A 16567-nucleotide genomic window follows, 5' to 3' on the forward strand; every position below is an offset into this window, starting at 1 on the left:
CCATACTTGTCTAATAAAGGGAGAATTTTTCGCATTGGTTATTTTTTTTAATGGTTTCTCAGTGGTTGGTCGAAAATATATATGTTTAAAAACAAGTCTACGGTGTAATAACGACAATGAAAATTAGCGGTAACCTGGTTGTGGCGTCAGCGGCGACGCTGTTCCGACACAAAGGAGCTGGCAATCTCCCGCAACAAGATGGCAGTCGCTACATTAACACGTGCATATGTATGCTTGAGAGAGCAGAAGGAACAAAAGTAGTCTCTCGTAGAACCACGCAGATTGAAAGATCAAGTTTGTGTCTATAGCAATGATGCATCAGAAAACATACAAAAAAATTTATTCAATGAAAACAATCGGGTTATCTGCAATAGACATGTTGTACATCACTGTAAAGGCGAAAAGGCAGCCTTCGCAATGTCTTTTGCAGCTAATTATAGGCTGTAAATGCGTCGGCTTAATAGATATATGCTTATAGAAAAACGTCCAGGTGATACAGTGCAGTATAAAAAGAAGTAATAAAAAGGTCTCGAAGAGGAACCGGCAAACATGCAAATTCTTGCAAATGTCTGCGAATTATCAGTTTGCTAGAGCTCAGCCACTGACTACCGGTGAAAAAAATCGCAGGAACCAACTCACTAAACGTCAGAGCCGCTGGCACCCGAACTAGCGGACGTTTCGACTCCCATGGTGCTGAACACGTCGTCACGCATAGAGAGAACAAGGTTCTGAAAATGCGCTCGTCCAATAGCGCTCAAAGTAAAGTCGCGCCGGCCACTGAACTCAGAAATCAGGGCGTAGAACTGCGTCCTCGTCGCCATGCGAGCCAAGCGGATGCGTTTGTTAGCCGTACGCGGTGAGAAATCGCCGGTCCGCTGAAACAGGTCCAGAGGTGCCTCGCAAGTGTTGAGCAAGTCAACAACAGCGGCACCCTCGGGACACATTCCGTCCCTCAGGATGACGTCCGTGACCCAGGCGAGTAGCATCGCGTTCCTGTGGATGCACTGCAAAAGTTCGAAGTCATGTACGGCCAACTCATCGCGCTCCTGGCCATGGTACATCTTCACAACCGACACGGACTGGTTGAACTCGAGACCATTGATCAGGTACTTCTTGAAAGGCTCGTAATCACCGACGTTGCTCCAGTAGAATTCGAGGCGATTCAGGCTGCGATTTTGGCGAAGCATGTCGGCAAAGGTGCGCTGGACGTTTTCGCTGAAGTCCCAGCGCTCGGTAGTTAGGAGAATCACGCTCCTGGACTCAGCTAGGGCCTTGAGGATCTGGATGGACGCGTTCGCCTTGGTGCGGCAGCGCAGTCTGACAACCGTGAGTGAGTCTGCTTTCCGAATAAGGTTCGCCAGGAACTGACCGCCCAGGCTGCTCAGTACCTGCATGTAGAGAATGCATGAATAATTTGCGATCGAAAAGTGACTATAGTCAGTCGACAAGCCTTCGTCAGTGAGAGGAGTCTCTTGCATCATCAATTCGTCGCTAACCACCGTTGAGCGCTCGAAACAAGTCCCGTACGTCTGTCAGATACAGGGAGACAAGATGTCTCATTCCTTGTTAGTAAACACTAGGTAGCTTTGCCAGGGATAACTGGGACAAGTGGCGCAGGCGCAAAGAAACTCGCTGGACAAACGTGCAGAAGCCTCAAGGATGATTGCAGAGCGGAGTGCCACAGGCGAGGCATTGTCCGTTCGTGTAACAGCTCATTCGTATCAAAGAACGCAGAACATCAGAGTTCTCAGTGCATTATACCGAAGTATTTATTGGTATCTGCCTCAATCGCGATCTCGAACAGTTGAAGCTGGAAAATTCAAACGCGTGTAGCATTTCGAATTTCAATTGAATGCTAAGTAGTTGTTTTAGGAATGCTTAGGTGGAGGCAGGCTTGATAAATTGCGACCTGTTATAGAATATATGAACATCTGAGGTGATCGTGATGTTCAGCTCATGTTTATTTCCAACACCACGATATTTTCTCACAAGCCATAAAACCACACGAGAGGATTTTAGATTAAGCTCATTGCATTTTGGAGCATTCGTGCGCGAAGAACCTAAACACAGGCGTTTCATTTGTTCGAAATTACAAGCAGCTGGCCGTAGTAAAAGCCCCACTCTACTGAAAGCTGAATACATCTGCATTTGACGTTTTCGCAGAGCACGCAAGATATGTCCTGCATATAAAAAAAGGATAGTTTGCATGTAATCGTGTCTTTGAATATGCGTATATATAAACTGCGTTTACTATTTCACTATGCCAAACATGAATGAAAGTTTCCAGCACATTCAGTCTATAATTAAAGCAATGTCTGAACGTAGACAATGGTTAGCCTTCAGCACTGAACAGTACAATAAATAATATCGCACGAGTATGTTCATTTTACCGAACACTGAACTATCCTTAAGCGCAGTCGTAAAACAGTTAACGCAGGGCGAAAAGTGAGAAATGCCGTATGTTTGCCCTCCCGTTCTTTCCACCCTGAACTAAATATTTCACATCAATTTGCTGAAATACCCGAGAATCCTAGAAATGGAAACAGTCGGCGATACTGCACATCAAAGTGCAATGTGCGTACCACTCAGGAACGCGGACAGACGCAACTAGTCGACTGAACGTTGCCCGTCTTCTGTACGCCTACTAGTTACGCATGTCCACGTGCCTCAGTGCGGCGTGCTCTGTCATGAAGCCCATATATCTACCCTCGAGAATTACATTACGGAACACAGTAACTTACTCGAGGAGAGTTGATGCAGAGTGTCTTCAAGGTCTTCACCGTGCTCCTCATGGCATGGAGAACAGGCTCAACTTCTGTATCTTCGCCGTAGGAGAGGGAAACGTTGACAAACTTTATGTTCGTTTGCAGAGCATCCCGCAAGGGCTCCACAAGGCAGTCGTTGTAGACTAGCGTGATCTTGTCACAGACGCCGACATCAACTATTTTCCTGAACAGCTCGCACAGCTCAAGATCCTTGCCAACCGGAGCTCCCACGTTGAGTTCTTCGAATTGGCCGAATTCCGCGCATCTTCTGACAGCCATCACAAAGGGCAGGACGTCTAAGCACGCGAGCTCGCAGTCATCCAGATGGAGCTGTCTCAACGTCTTGCTCATTGCGAGCCCGTCGGCAAGCCGATTCGCCGGCAGAGGCGCAAGCGCCGATCCCGAAAGCACGAGAACGCGCAGCGAACTGTTGCCGACGATTCTTTGCATGTCGTTGAGAGCGCCGGCAACGTGCCCAAATTGTCTGGCGTTGAGGCAAGCCTTCAAGCGCTTGCAAGATGCCTGCTTTTCCAGGAAGTCGGCTAGCGCACACAGTATTTTCGCGTCGTTGATCATCGGCTCCAGCGTTAGTTCTCTAATCGAAGAGTTATCGAGGAGTCCCTGCAGCAGGCTCAACAAGCCGTGGTCGACGTGCACGTACAGCCTCGAGATAGTGCGCGACTGGCCGATTAGACTCAGGGCTTCGTTGAACACGGACTCGGGTTCTTTGGCGCTTATCTTCACACGGAAGTCCTCCAGTTTCTTGTGCTCGACCACCCTGGCGACGAGCTCGGCGAACGCGAGCGCGCTCATCTCTACGTCGATGAGGATGAGGGCAACGAGCAATGCGTTTCGTTCCACGAGACGGGCCAGGATAGCAACGTCATCGTCGATCAGGTGAACCGTAGCGAGTCCCAGTTCTCTCAGTCGAGACAGGTGGTCTAGAGCACTCGCTCTTGGCTCCGCCTTTGCGAGGGCACGTCCTTTGAATGGATCATTGCCGTGTATCTCGCACTTTTGTAAGAATTCCGTAAGCTTTAGGAGAGACATGAACAGTGACTCGTGCCTAGGTGCCAGGACGGGAATAGACAGGACGACTCCAGAGATGCAGCGATGTTGTCGCAGGAGCCACAGAGACAGGCAAAGAAACTTGACGTCTGCATTCGCCTCCAAGTCTTCAGGGTCGATGTTTAATGTTCGAAAGTGAAGTGTCCCCTTCTGCAGCTGGATCACCTCGATGCCGCGGTTGTTGAACATGGCATTCCACTCTCGCTGACGATTGACGGCCCAGCACGAAGACTTGTCACTGAATGTGCAGGTGGCGCTGAGACAGGTGGTGCCGTCGTTGCAGAATTCCTCGTCGGCGGCATTGAAGATGGCGAGGACATTATCCACGCTGACGAAAACACGGGCATCCGCTTTAACGAGGGTTTTGGCGAATCCGGCAAGAGTGGCGCCCTGGTCCTTCTGTTAAAGGAAGGAAGTGGGAAACACGCAATGAGCATCAGACATGCGCGAGTAATCCGACAACTTTAATAGGTCTGTACCAAAGCAGTCTAGTTATTAAAAAAATATAAGAAACCCTAAGGGTGAATAAAAGTTCTATCACACGCATAGTAACTATAAGCGTGTACCTAAATTGTTGAGGCACGATGGGAGTCAGTATAGCTGGCTCATTCTCAATCGGTCTCGACCAAGAACCTAGATAACAGCGACACGGCCAGTGGCTAGCCTGGTAATGTAAGAACTATTTACAAACAAGCGTGGTCATGCGGATAAATTCAGTGCACCACCCGCGCCCCCGTAGAGTACAGGCTTGAAAACTTGTAAAGCATGCATGCGCTGTACAACATTCCCTCATAGGAACAACCATCTATAGGCACTCGCAAAACAGCGACCAGAGTGAGTGCAGCACAACCTTCCTCGATACGCCCAGCCTTTGCGAAGTGTTTACAGATCACTTCACGTTAGCGAAGCAACCTCCGCGCAATCAGTGCCGACGGTTTGAAAGGAGCACGTAACAAACGATCAGCCTAGATTGGAAGTTCGTGCCGTTCTACAGCAGATAAGCATTGCTAAGTACCACCGGAATTTTGAACGGACTCGCAGAACTTCGTGAGCGAAGCACGGAGCCCTTGATATCATACCGCCTTATTCTCGACTCGAAATTCTTCCTTCGCATGGAGTTGAGCACTACGCTGCCCCTGGAGTAAAGGGGGCTATGCTTCTCAAGAAGTGCCGCGGAGCGTTAATGGAAGGTAGTCACCACTTCCGCCGAAGGGCGGCGCTGCCATTCGCGTTTCCATCCATCCCAGTGTTCATATATTTGAACAGGAATAATTAATCGGAGGAAAAGAACTATAAAGCTTACCAGCAAGTACGCGACCGGTATAGTAAATAACATGGCAACAAAGAACGTCAAGCGCAAAGTCAGAGGCTGAGACAATCTCATGGGTGGCGGCAATGGAAAAGAAACCTACGAGTAACTATTTAAGGAGAAAATGACATCAGGAAAGAAACAATTTACAATAACTCAAAGGGAAGCTGCTTTTCGAAGCGAGATCAGGATGCTTTAGAACGCGCATTTATAAAGCGAGGTACAATAAAGGAAAAGCATGTCCTGGCTGCGGTAAATCTAGGGAAACGATGGAGCATGTTCTATTAGAATGTGAATATGTCTGACCAGAGGTCGATTTAGGCAGCTCTGGCCTCCTTGAATCGCTTTGGTTCAGCGACAGCAGGGGGAAAGTAAACATGTCCCCAATAGAGATTAGCAAGAGGCGATTGGTGGAAGTAGGGAAACGACAAACGCATGAAAAAAAGTTCCCAATAATGTTTCAGGAAGTTTGGAGTGAGAATTCGTGTATTTTTTTTTTTGAGTATGACATGTAGGACATTAGGCAATACAATAGCTTGGTGGCGCAACCCACTGCCCCGTTCCAAAAATGACACTGCTAGCATCCATCCATCCAGCGAGTCGAGATGGAGTCAAGAGGCGTTCCAGGATACGGGGATAGAGACATGGATTTCAATAAAGTTTCTCACACTTCGGCCCTTTGCATTTGTGATTACTCAACCTGAATTTCGTGGGCCTTTCCTGTATGCAATGAAATTAATCTATTGAGTGTTCCCATTACATTTTTAAAAAAAACGTCCAGGTTTCGCCAAACATGTCTTTAAACGAATTGAAACGGTTTGTAGACCTGCATGCAAGTCTTAATGACAACTTTCTTATCGTACAAGCTCTGGCGTGCACTATCTGAATATCGACAACAGTCATAAACGACTATTTCTGTCGAATCGTCGTTTATGAACCCACCTAACATGGTTTTCGCAAATTCTGAGATTCCGCAAAACAAGGCCGTGGTACCAAATATGGCCTATGAAGAATGAACAGGCTCACTGTACAAACGTACAGACTTACGAAATAAAACTGGCCCCGCAGGTGGGGTACGAACCCCAAGTCATCGCGTGTGTTCGTGCCCCACCTGTGGCCAGTTGGTCATCCTTCACTTCCATTAATTTACGATTTCCTTAATAAATACGCACACGTAATTACCCCTACACTGTCCTTGGCGTCTGTTGGCTTATGATATGAATAATAAAAATTGAGCCCTCCGGTATCCTTTCTCCTCCCTCATGTTAACTATTGTAAGAGTAATATTACTTTGTGAGAAATTAATCGCGAAGGTATCATGCGCTCTTTTTCTAAGATCGCTTTAATGATGATGCATTCAATGCTGCCACAGCCGTTCAAGTGTCTGAATGAGTCGGAAGAAATGGCGTGCGAGACGACCGATCGCGGTAAGCACGGCCAGTCAGTTGCGCGTCACGCGGCTCAAGGTCGCATTCATCCTATGCGTAGCATTTTGTGGAAAGCGAGAAATCTCGGCATGATGTTCAGGAAACATTGTGCGCGAGATACGCATAATCACAAACAATCCCATAAATAGGTGTAGTATGTTACGCGTCTATTGGACAATTTTAAAGAAAAATGAAATTCTGGGGTGTGCCTGCCATAAGCAGGTTTTGGTTACGGGCCACGCCGTACCGGGGTACCGGAATAATGCTGACCACCGTACAGCCAATCAACGACCTTTTTTTTTCGCATTCAGCCACCATCAGAATGCGACCGCCGCGACCAAGAATGAAACCGCGTGCCTACAAGATTGGCAGCGCAAGGCCGCAGCCAGGCGAAATGATTGCGCTCTCAGTGCGCAAGTCATTTCAGCGCTTAGATTCCGCACCGAAAACCAAACGAACATCAACGACATATCGTTCCCGAGATTACCTTCCCTGCGTCACAGAAAATAGTCTGCTGCCTAACCAGTAGCAAAGTAAAGTTCCGGAAGCATACGGGCATTTTGTCTTCACGTTGTCTAGTAGCATATGGCGTCGCCTATTATCGTGACGGGGAGAACATACCCGAAGTAACCACCGCAACATGCACAGCGCAGCTTGGAGAGAGCACATTAGTGCATGCGCGAGTAAAAACTTGTTCGAGACATACAAAAAAAAGCACAGAAAACAAAAACGCGGCTTACACTGACACGCCAACTGCACCTCCTCGTTGTAATCAATAAAGTGATCAAGCACGTATTCTGCAACAATTGATGCAAAATTCGTGCAACAATTCGGGCGAGAGTAACCAGCTCTTGGCCGCACCACATTCGGCAGCGCCCGTAGATTCCAGGACACTGCCCGCTAAATATGAAACAGCATAAATGAATACCGATGCAACAGCTTTATCGAACGGGACGCGCCAGCGCATGACAGCTAGCTCTGTTCAGTAACGATTACGGCACGTTGCAACGTAAATAAAAAGCGAGCAGTGAGGTTGGTGGTGGTCTTCGCTGCCGGCACTTATTGCATGGCACGCTTCCGAAGTTGGCTTTCAGGAATGAAGTCGACAAACCTCGGCGATAATTACAACGTTTGAATTCTGCGTACGGTATCCCACTGGACCTGCAGTGTGTGCCTTCAAACGTTGAAACAGTTCCCGAGAAACGCTAATGTGGCGGTGCGACATCGTTTACTCAAGAAAAACTGAAGCGTGTGCTCGAAGCAAAACTCAACGTACAAATGCACGCCGACGGTCAGTCGTAACCAGACTGATGGTTTGCCACCACATGCAAGGATGCTCGCCTTATTGGGATAGTTTCCGTTTTTCTTCCGTTTTCATTTTCTCGCTTGAATATCAAAGAACCGGAAGCAGAACTAGCACAGTCGGGCGAGCATCGTCGCATCCGGTGGGCAAACCGTCTATCCTGTCCATCTGGATAGTCAGCTGTTGCGCTCTACATACTTCCAAGGCAGGGTAGAATACTTCGTGTAATTGCTCCAAGTCAAGTCAGTATACAGAGTTCAGAGCGGAAAAGATGACAATAAACCTTATGCAGTACAATGGGTCGCACGAGGATACGGCTGGTCAAAAAGGGGTGTCTTCCTGTTAAGATGTTCGAGCTACAGCGAAACCGCGCCTGCTAAGACAGTTTTTCACGCACGCAAACACGGCGGTCACGATGACAGTGTCACCATATCACGCGTACCTTGTTTTTCTATTTAACTGTTAGCCGTTTTTCACCGGATTGCTAATCAATTTGTCGATCGGCGGAGACGCGCCTGTCGAGCTTTCTACCGCCTTATTTTCAGCTTCCAACGTGCAAGTGTCACAAGGCGATAGCCATGATCACGTCAACACAAACCATCTAACGTTCTAGTTCTTACTCGTAGCACAAAATGCTGTTTCGTGGGCGTGATGAACTGGCTCCACCCAATTGATACCTTTTTTTTTCTCGTAATTTTTCGCATCCACAGCAGGAGTCCAAGCCACGAACCATGCAGCTACTTAAATCGTATACATAGCATATGTTCATGCGAGTAATAAATTCGCTGATCCATAAACAGAAATATCGCCGCAAGAAATAGTAAACTACTTGGACGAAAACGCTCGGAGTACGACAAACGGAATATCAAGTTTTCGTCCGTATATCACAAGCGTTTCCCGAAAGGGATGAGCAAATACTGCCATTGAACGTGCCAAAAAGCATATCCTAGATTTGGCATCGCCAGGTGGCACTCGAGGTGTTGCAAAATTATATGCTGGGGTGTTACGTGATAAAACGACGATACTATCAGGAGTCACGCCGTAATAGCGGACCCCGGATTCATTTGGACCATCTGAGGTTCTGTGACGTGCACGCAGATCTTAGTAGATAAGCAATTTTGCATTTCGCCCCCATCGAACCCGCGCTATCGACCTCGGCAGCGAGAGTTCCGACACTGCGCTGCCGCGGCAGGTGTGACCACGTTATGACTAACGTCAAAACATATGGTCAGCGCAGAGGCTTGCCTTCATGGTTCTGCCCTTATAGGGTTGGTCCGAAACTCCATGCTTAACCACTGAAGTGCGGTGATGACGAGCTCAACGGCCGTGTTTTGTAAAGATTTTCCTGCAATGCGGTTCGTCGCGGGGGCACGGCTTGGAGCGAGTAAAAGACGAAGGGCGAAAGAATTGCTACAGAACTCGGCCACTGTAGACCGCGTTTAGTTCCAGTGGTGCTATTTGAGAGCAGGAGAGCGCTTGGCACAGTCAGCGCAATCTAATGGAAACGCGCGAGGGGTCGACGCGCGAGTATATATGGTCATAAATTGCAGAAAAGCTTAAATCTGAGCTGAGGGGTAAATCACCGGGAAAAAAATGCGCCTCCATTCCACCCTGTAAAAGCCGACGTTACACAAGCGCCGCCACCACCACCACAAGGCATCGCACCGTCGACATTAACGTAGCGTCCAAGCCCTCGTTCGCGCCCTTTCCGTTGGTGCTTCGACGCCGCGGTGCACGTTCATGGCGTCCATACAGTTGAGCGTAACCCGCGTTCACGAAGTGAACGTCACTAATGTTTTTTAAGAGTCCTGCCCTGATGTCAATTACGGTCGGAGCACACCGAGCGCCCACTGATCAAACAGATACATTCCGCGCAGACGTTCGTGACGCGCACACGCAGGTGTGCCGGAGCGCAGCACATATCCTCATTCTAGTAGACCCTGCGCAAGTCCGTTATTGCACTAATTTCTCAAAGTGCGTCACAAAATTTTTAAAGTACGACTTGCACACAACCTGCAGACATGATAGCATCGGATTGTAATTTGAACATACGAGAAAACTTGCCGGGGTAGCCATATGCAGCTTCGCTGTAAAAGCATGAAAACATTGGACATGATTGCACAGTACAGGACGCAACACCCTGTGTCAGCCCCTCATTGGACTGGGGCGTTATCTGTGAAGTTTACTGCTGCGAGCGCACTCCATTTACACGCCTATACGCTATATAGCACGTTTGAAGGATCCCCAACACATGGGGTAAACTATGGGCCGGTGATGTGCACGCGTATTCAGACATACGCGAGCGAAGAATTACGACACTTGTGTAGTCAACCGGTTGATACTTGATCATGGTCGCGATGTTCGGGTACTAGCCCGGCGACATGCAGCTCCCGGCACGTCCCTCGCAAACTATAGATGAAAATTTGACAAGGACATTTTTCACGCTGTGCACGCATTAGGGAGCTCAAGCTTATCCGTAAAGGTAGTACCGTCTGAGGAAATACCGATTACCGGAGACATACGCGAGGACCCGCTTTGGTGGAGCGATCTTGTGGCGAAGTGTCCAAGCAAGAGGACGATTTTTTTTTTTTTTACTATTAAACGTGTCCAAGAGGGAACATAGATAACAGGACGTAGAGCTATTAGAGCGACCTACAATATGTTATATAACTGCTGGTGTAAATCGTGGGTCACGATAGAACCGTTAACATTAGGCCCATTAATTACTATTGGACGAGAACGTTCACGTAACAAGTTTTGAACGCGTAGTAGCTGGACAAAGCGTCGCGAGATTTCGTTGGCAGCATTGCTGCTGCGGTCCTCGTCTCCGGTATTCCATGAAGGACTGTACAGGTGCCCACAAAATAACTCGGAACGCCGAACCCGTGGCCTTTCGCCGGCGGAGCGCGCCGGTGAAGTAGTGCCAGGGTCTGCGCATGCGTGGTCGCCCTAGCAAGCTCGCATCACTCCCCAGTGCATCGTAAATAGGTGTTGCCTTGCTCCAATGGAATATCGTTGGGTGCCTTTTGGCGTAGCCACTGGGGGACTGTGCGGATGCGGTCTCTAAACGCCGCGTGCGCGCGTGTGCACGCGATGGAGCATAAGCTTTGCTGTGTGCGCGCGTTACTGGGAATCGGCGCCTTTTAAAGCGAAACGATTAAATGGCTCATTAGTCGCGGAATATGACCATCGTGAACACTTGCGGTAGCAAAAATCAGAAAGCGGCATACTACACCTCTACTTTCAATAAAGCATGTAAAAGTGAATGATGCACCAAGTAGGTAAAATGAATTAAGAGTAATTAAAGACTCCCAAAAATTAATTAAATGTAATTAGGGCAATTAACAAGACCAGAACAGGGAGATCATACGGCACCTCTATTAAAGCGTACTAAAGTGAATACTGAGCAATCAAGAATTACGATAAATTAAGTATTTAAGGGTTGCGAACAGTAATAGAGACTACTTAACATCAATTCGAGGCTCCATGCCTCGAATTGATTGAGACTGGTCATGCCAAATTAAGATTAAATAAGAGTTTCGAAGAGCAGTTACATACTAATTAGGATCAATTAGAGACTCCGTAACATCCCGAAAATTAAACCGAATTACGACCAAATAGTAGCTATTCAATTAATTAACCTACATAAGCAAACAATCGCAAATGAAGTGATGCCAAGGCATTAACGCTTTCGCCGTCAAAGCCGTCTTAGCAGTCGATATAAGACCTCAATGAACGTTTTCTTTTTTTGTGTGTGTTAGACATTTAACTCGCAGCTGAACACACCCTTGATTTGCAACGAATCACCACACTGAAGGAAAAATTGAACGTTCGCGCCAACCAACACAGACACGCGATCAAATGTTAGAGTACTCCCTACTAAAACTGCAGCGAAGCGGCCAGATTTCTTAAATAGCGCACAATATACAGGGTGTTTCAGCGAACACTTTCAAAAATTCTTAAAGGCTGCCTGTGACAGATAGCACAGTTCTAGTTAATGAGGTGGTCTACTCGAACAGGCGGACATTACTTGTACAAAAATTGGAATGCATAATCGTATAATTAACAAAAATTCAATAGTTAGGTTTTCAACTAATTACCTGATGGCCCATATTGCAATTTACAAATTGTAGCCGTGGAGTTCGCAAGGCGGATCCACTTGGAACGAATTCTCGGGATGACACCAGTTTCGAGATATTTCCCGAACTTTGCGGAGAAATGCATCGGCGTTCCAGTTAGGTTCTTTAAAAAACGTCGCTTTATGCATTGAAGCACAAAACTGGAACGCCGATGCATTTCTCCGCAAAGTTCGGGAAATATCTCGAAACTGGTGTCATCCCAAATATTCGTTCCAAGTGGATCCGCCTTGCGAACTCCACGGCTACAATTTGTAAATTTAATATGGGCCATCAGGTAATTAGTTAAAAACTTAATTTTTGAATTTCTGTTAGTCGATTATGCATTTCAATTTTTTTTTGCAAGTAATGTCCGCCTCTTCGAATAGACCACCTCATAACTGGAATTGGGCTATCTGCCACAGGCAACCTTAAATAAATTGTGAAAGTGTTCGCTGAAACACCCTGTATATGCCGTGTTCATTGCGACTGCGAAGCATTGAAGAGACCTTTATTATAGTGCCGCAAGCATAAAATTAATTCCTGTGCATGAAATTGGCGTGTTGGAATACGCCATTTGATGTCATTTTGAAAACATTACGGCACGCAGTCATCCTTGTTGAAGGAGCCGTCGTGTTCTGTCAAAGTTCTGTTCTTATTACGAAGTAGTAAATGCGGCTCGGAATATAATTGCACAAGGTCTAAAATACAACGCGCAACACGATAATCTGGTTGAAAAGTGCGCTATACAGTGCTATTATAGGCGAGCCGTGGCGCTCACCCACATGAAATATAAGGTATGAATTCATGGTTTCTTTAGGCGAAATAATTGACTCATATGGAATACATTAGGTATAATTAAAAGTTATAAACGCTCATGGATTCCATCCACGCAAGCTATCCAGAAAGCTTGACTATCTCGTAGAATGAATGCCGATTCCGACGAGAATACACCACAAGGATTACGCGTGCGTTTAGAGATTACGCTGCATAGCCCGCTGTAGCCTACAGGCCCCGACCCCCCTCCCCCTCCCCCAGATGTGTTGTCGCAGTGCTAAGAGGGACAAACAGCAATTTTTTTTTTTTTTTTGCGCAAGGCAACGCCTATCTAGATGCACTAGGGAGCGAGGCTTGCTTGCTAGGTATGCCGCGCACGCGCAGACCAAGGCCGTAGTTTTCCGCGGTTGAGCTCCGCCGACGAGCGGCCACCGGTTTGGCGTTCAGAGTTATTTTGTGGGCACCCGTACGTCTATACGGACAAGATAAAATAGCTCAGCATGGCGGTCGAACAACAATCGCAAGTGCACTGTGCCGCTGGCATGAGGTTTAGCCCATAGAGCGTGTGAACTCATTCAGGCACTAACATTGTTAACCCTTCGAGACAATTTGATCCAAGCCAGTCATCATCGGTGCATCCCCTTCCCTGAACACTGCCCATGCTACTTTCCTCTAGGGAACGCTGTGTCACTGATAAGCCCTTTCGTTCGCAACCTGAAAGTGCCGGGAGCGCAGTCAAATATTCATACAAGATAGATCACGATTAGTTTTGGGAAGATATGACACAAAGGCTGCAAATTTCCGAGAGCAGCCGTAATTTAGCGGCGGCCCAGCCCACACTTTCACCAGACTGGGTTGACTAACAAAAGCGACGCGCTCGTTTTGTTGCTTCGCAAATCCTAAGACCGTGCAACATGGCTCAATGTTTAGAGACGAGCATAGCTTAAAATATATAAGCGGGGCAAGATTGCGTACCAGCTGAGATAGTATGCTGGTTCCGACGAACCAGTGGTGTGCCCTTGAACCCAGCGGCTAAACCAGAAGCACTCCACAGATATAGTGCTGGTTTGTAATTCAGTCATGGCCGACGTACGGCCGTCAGTCTGGGCCTTGAAAGTTGTACAGTAAACGCACTGAGCCCCCTAGACACGCCTGCCTCACAGAAAGCGTGAATCGTTTCTACGTAAAGACGCCTTAGCTATCCCAGTCCAGACAGTAACATATGGGGACATGGCATGGCGGGCCCCATAATACTTCGCCACACCGGTTCAAGCTAGCGCGAGCGAAAACACCGAGATTCGAGGGCAGACTCGGGGCTTGCGAAAGTGCTAGAGCTAGCTACACGAACGAGCAAGTTGCATACTCGTGAGGGCCACAACTCGGATTGCTGCGGTGCTGCTCTAGTGCTCTAGACAACCGTGACAGGCTGTGCGACACTAAGTGAGCCAACCCTTGCAATTATTGTTTTGTTTTTTAATTAAATTGCACTAGCGTCGATCGCAAGGCGTATCAGCGGCCTTTTAGCGGCGACGGGTACCCCTGAAGAAAACAGGGCCGCAGAACACATACTTGGAAATGGCCTTACGCGCTATCGTATGCAGTCACCGAACCTGCCGCCACTGATACGATGTAGCCGACGCTCGTGCTATTTTGAAGAAATCGAAAGGGTGTACAGCTGTTTTCATATCAAACAATGAGCGATACATGTTGCCGTAAGGAAGTGCAAAGCCAGAAACGTACGCAATCGCAACCAAACACCCATGCTGAAACATTACTCGACGTTCCACTTACACCGTAGTAAGAGCAGCGCTTGACGGCCCCACGAATGATGGTCACGCGCTTCGACCATGCAACATATAGCGCTTCCCGAACGAAAAGTGCAGCCTTTAAGGCATTATATTGGAGGGTTGTTCAAAACCACTCGTCGCTGCTGAGGGGCGTAACCAAAGTACACTCTTGCAATTTTTTTTTAATATCGCGCGAGCGCCGACCACGCTGCTTGTCAGCGGCCTTGCAGCATAATACATTTGAACTGGAAGTTGCCTTGCACGCCCGCGCGCAAAGGCGACTATCCCACAGCCCCTCACCGCTACATGACCACTGACACGCCAAGCGGTCGACGCTCGGGTGACATCAAATAAATTGCAAGGTTGTACAATGTCAGTTCCAGTAGAGAGGCGGCGTCGGCCAAAATTCTAGAATTCGAGGAACGTCTGCGATTACATGAATGGCGTTCTTTACGCTGCTGGTAACACGCGCATCTGGCTGTAACCGCGAAGCAAGGATGCTAACAGCATTCGAACAAAAACTCGCACTTACCTTCGAGACAGGAGGCATGGCTCCGACTTGCGCTCAGTGCAAAAATTGAAAGACCACGTATGCAGGCACCTACTGCGCGTCCGAAGCAGATTGTTCCGGGTGCAGTGTCGAAGCTGCTGCTTCGAAAACGTTCACAGAAGAAGTGACCGAACGGGGGAGAATTATTGCGATATGTTGGCAGTGCGCGCGCATGTGACCCATGTCTTGATGACGTCACAATGGGCTAATCGACGCACTCTCAATTGGTTGCGTCTGCGCACAAACCGCACGAACGTTTCGAAGCATATTGCTCGCGCCCTGCAGTTGTGTTCTATGTGAGATAGCGCACCAATTACTTTGTGCAAGCCAAACGCCCCGTGAAAGTGTTTTTTTTTTCGCCACGTTACACTGGCAGTAGTCAGTTAGTGGGATTACTCAGCCTCTTGGCGATGACCACGGCGTAAGATAAACAGGAGCGCCGACTCGCCTGATAAGGTGTTCCCCCCTTAAGCCACGGCGAGCCAGCTCAATGTGACGCAAATCATAGATGGCACGAAAACTTGTTACTAGCAGCGAAAGCTGCGTCGCCTGCATTGGCCCAAGCATGGCGTGCATCTATACTCCGTTTCATAGATTAGGTGAAACGCTGTGGAAGCTACGCAAGGAGTTCGGTGACCAACATTTATCATGCGGCGCGTTCCTTCTCTGCTTCGCTGCGCGCCAGTGGCGTTTGCTCGCCCGAGCATGCACGTGAGGCTGCCGCGATGGGCTGCAAATAATAAACGTGAAAACAAAAAAATCACGAGGATTACGACACTCCCTAATGTGAAGTTTGAGCGCAGCTCTATGCATGTTTTCATTTCGCGATATATTGGCTGGCGCGGACAATGTCTCGTGCGGCGCGTTGGAAACTGAGCGAAGTGTTCGGTCGACTGCTTCGCTAATCGGGAGATCGCGAGAGGCGGCGCGTGGGCGACGCGTGGACGCGATTCACAGCAGCAGCCGCAGACAGACCTCCGCTCATGCCGCGCTTTGGTGAACAGAAAACGCGTAGAGTTCCTCGGTGCGCGTGCCCCCGCGAATGGAGCGGAGGCGGGCAAACGCATCGAGGCACCCTAACGACGCGCGCTACCCTGGCGCCATCTCGTAGCCATCGTCGCCATAGTACATCTTGTGCGGCACTACGCTTTTCTTCTCACGCTTTCGCCTTACCATCCTCCACTTTCCGCCTCGTGGTACCGCTGCACCCTCCTTCTCCGCTTTCCTCCGGGAGCTATCTTGGCTCTCGCCGTCGTTCATCACCCGCTGCGCTCCGCGTTTGCTCTTTCACTGTGGTCGTTCGCTCGGTTACGAGGTAAGACGCCGACGCTCGCCGCAGGAACGGGCGCCTAAGAGCAACGCTCTAAAACGAGCAGAGGCCTTGCAGTCTGCCTTCGAACGTCAAGTGCCACAGTGATTTCAACGTGCGCCAGACGTCAGCCTGAGCGGCCACCTTAATACAGTCA

General features: G+C 48.5%; 1 protein-coding gene across 2 annotated transcripts in view; it reads right to left on the reverse strand.

Annotated features, from left to right (window-relative positions):
- Positions 1 to 311: 311 nt before the first annotated feature.
- Positions 312 to 16567, reverse strand: part of LOC119438741 (uncharacterized) — an 87337-nt gene continuing 71081 nt past the window's right edge. The window contains exons 1-3 of one of the 2 annotated variants that reach the window (XM_037704799.2): positions 15084 to 15230; positions 2742 to 4232; positions 312 to 1388 (exon numbers count right to left, since the gene is read on the reverse strand). In XM_037704799.2, the coding sequence (XP_037560727.1) occupies positions 639 to 1388; positions 2742 to 4232; positions 15084 to 15101 (2259 nt within the window). In that variant the 5' untranslated portion in view covers positions 15102 to 15230 and the 3' untranslated portion in view covers positions 312 to 638. Of the gene's footprint in view, positions 1389 to 2741; positions 4233 to 15083; positions 15231 to 16567 lie in introns of those variants that run through there. The other variant, XM_049660233.1, reaches the window with a different exon arrangement.

This window comes from Dermacentor silvarum, chromosome 1 (genome assembly GCF_013339745.2).
Source record: "Dermacentor silvarum isolate Dsil-2018 chromosome 1, BIME_Dsil_1.4, whole genome shotgun sequence".
Taxonomy (NCBI): domain Eukaryota; kingdom Metazoa; phylum Arthropoda; class Arachnida; order Ixodida; family Ixodidae; genus Dermacentor; species Dermacentor silvarum.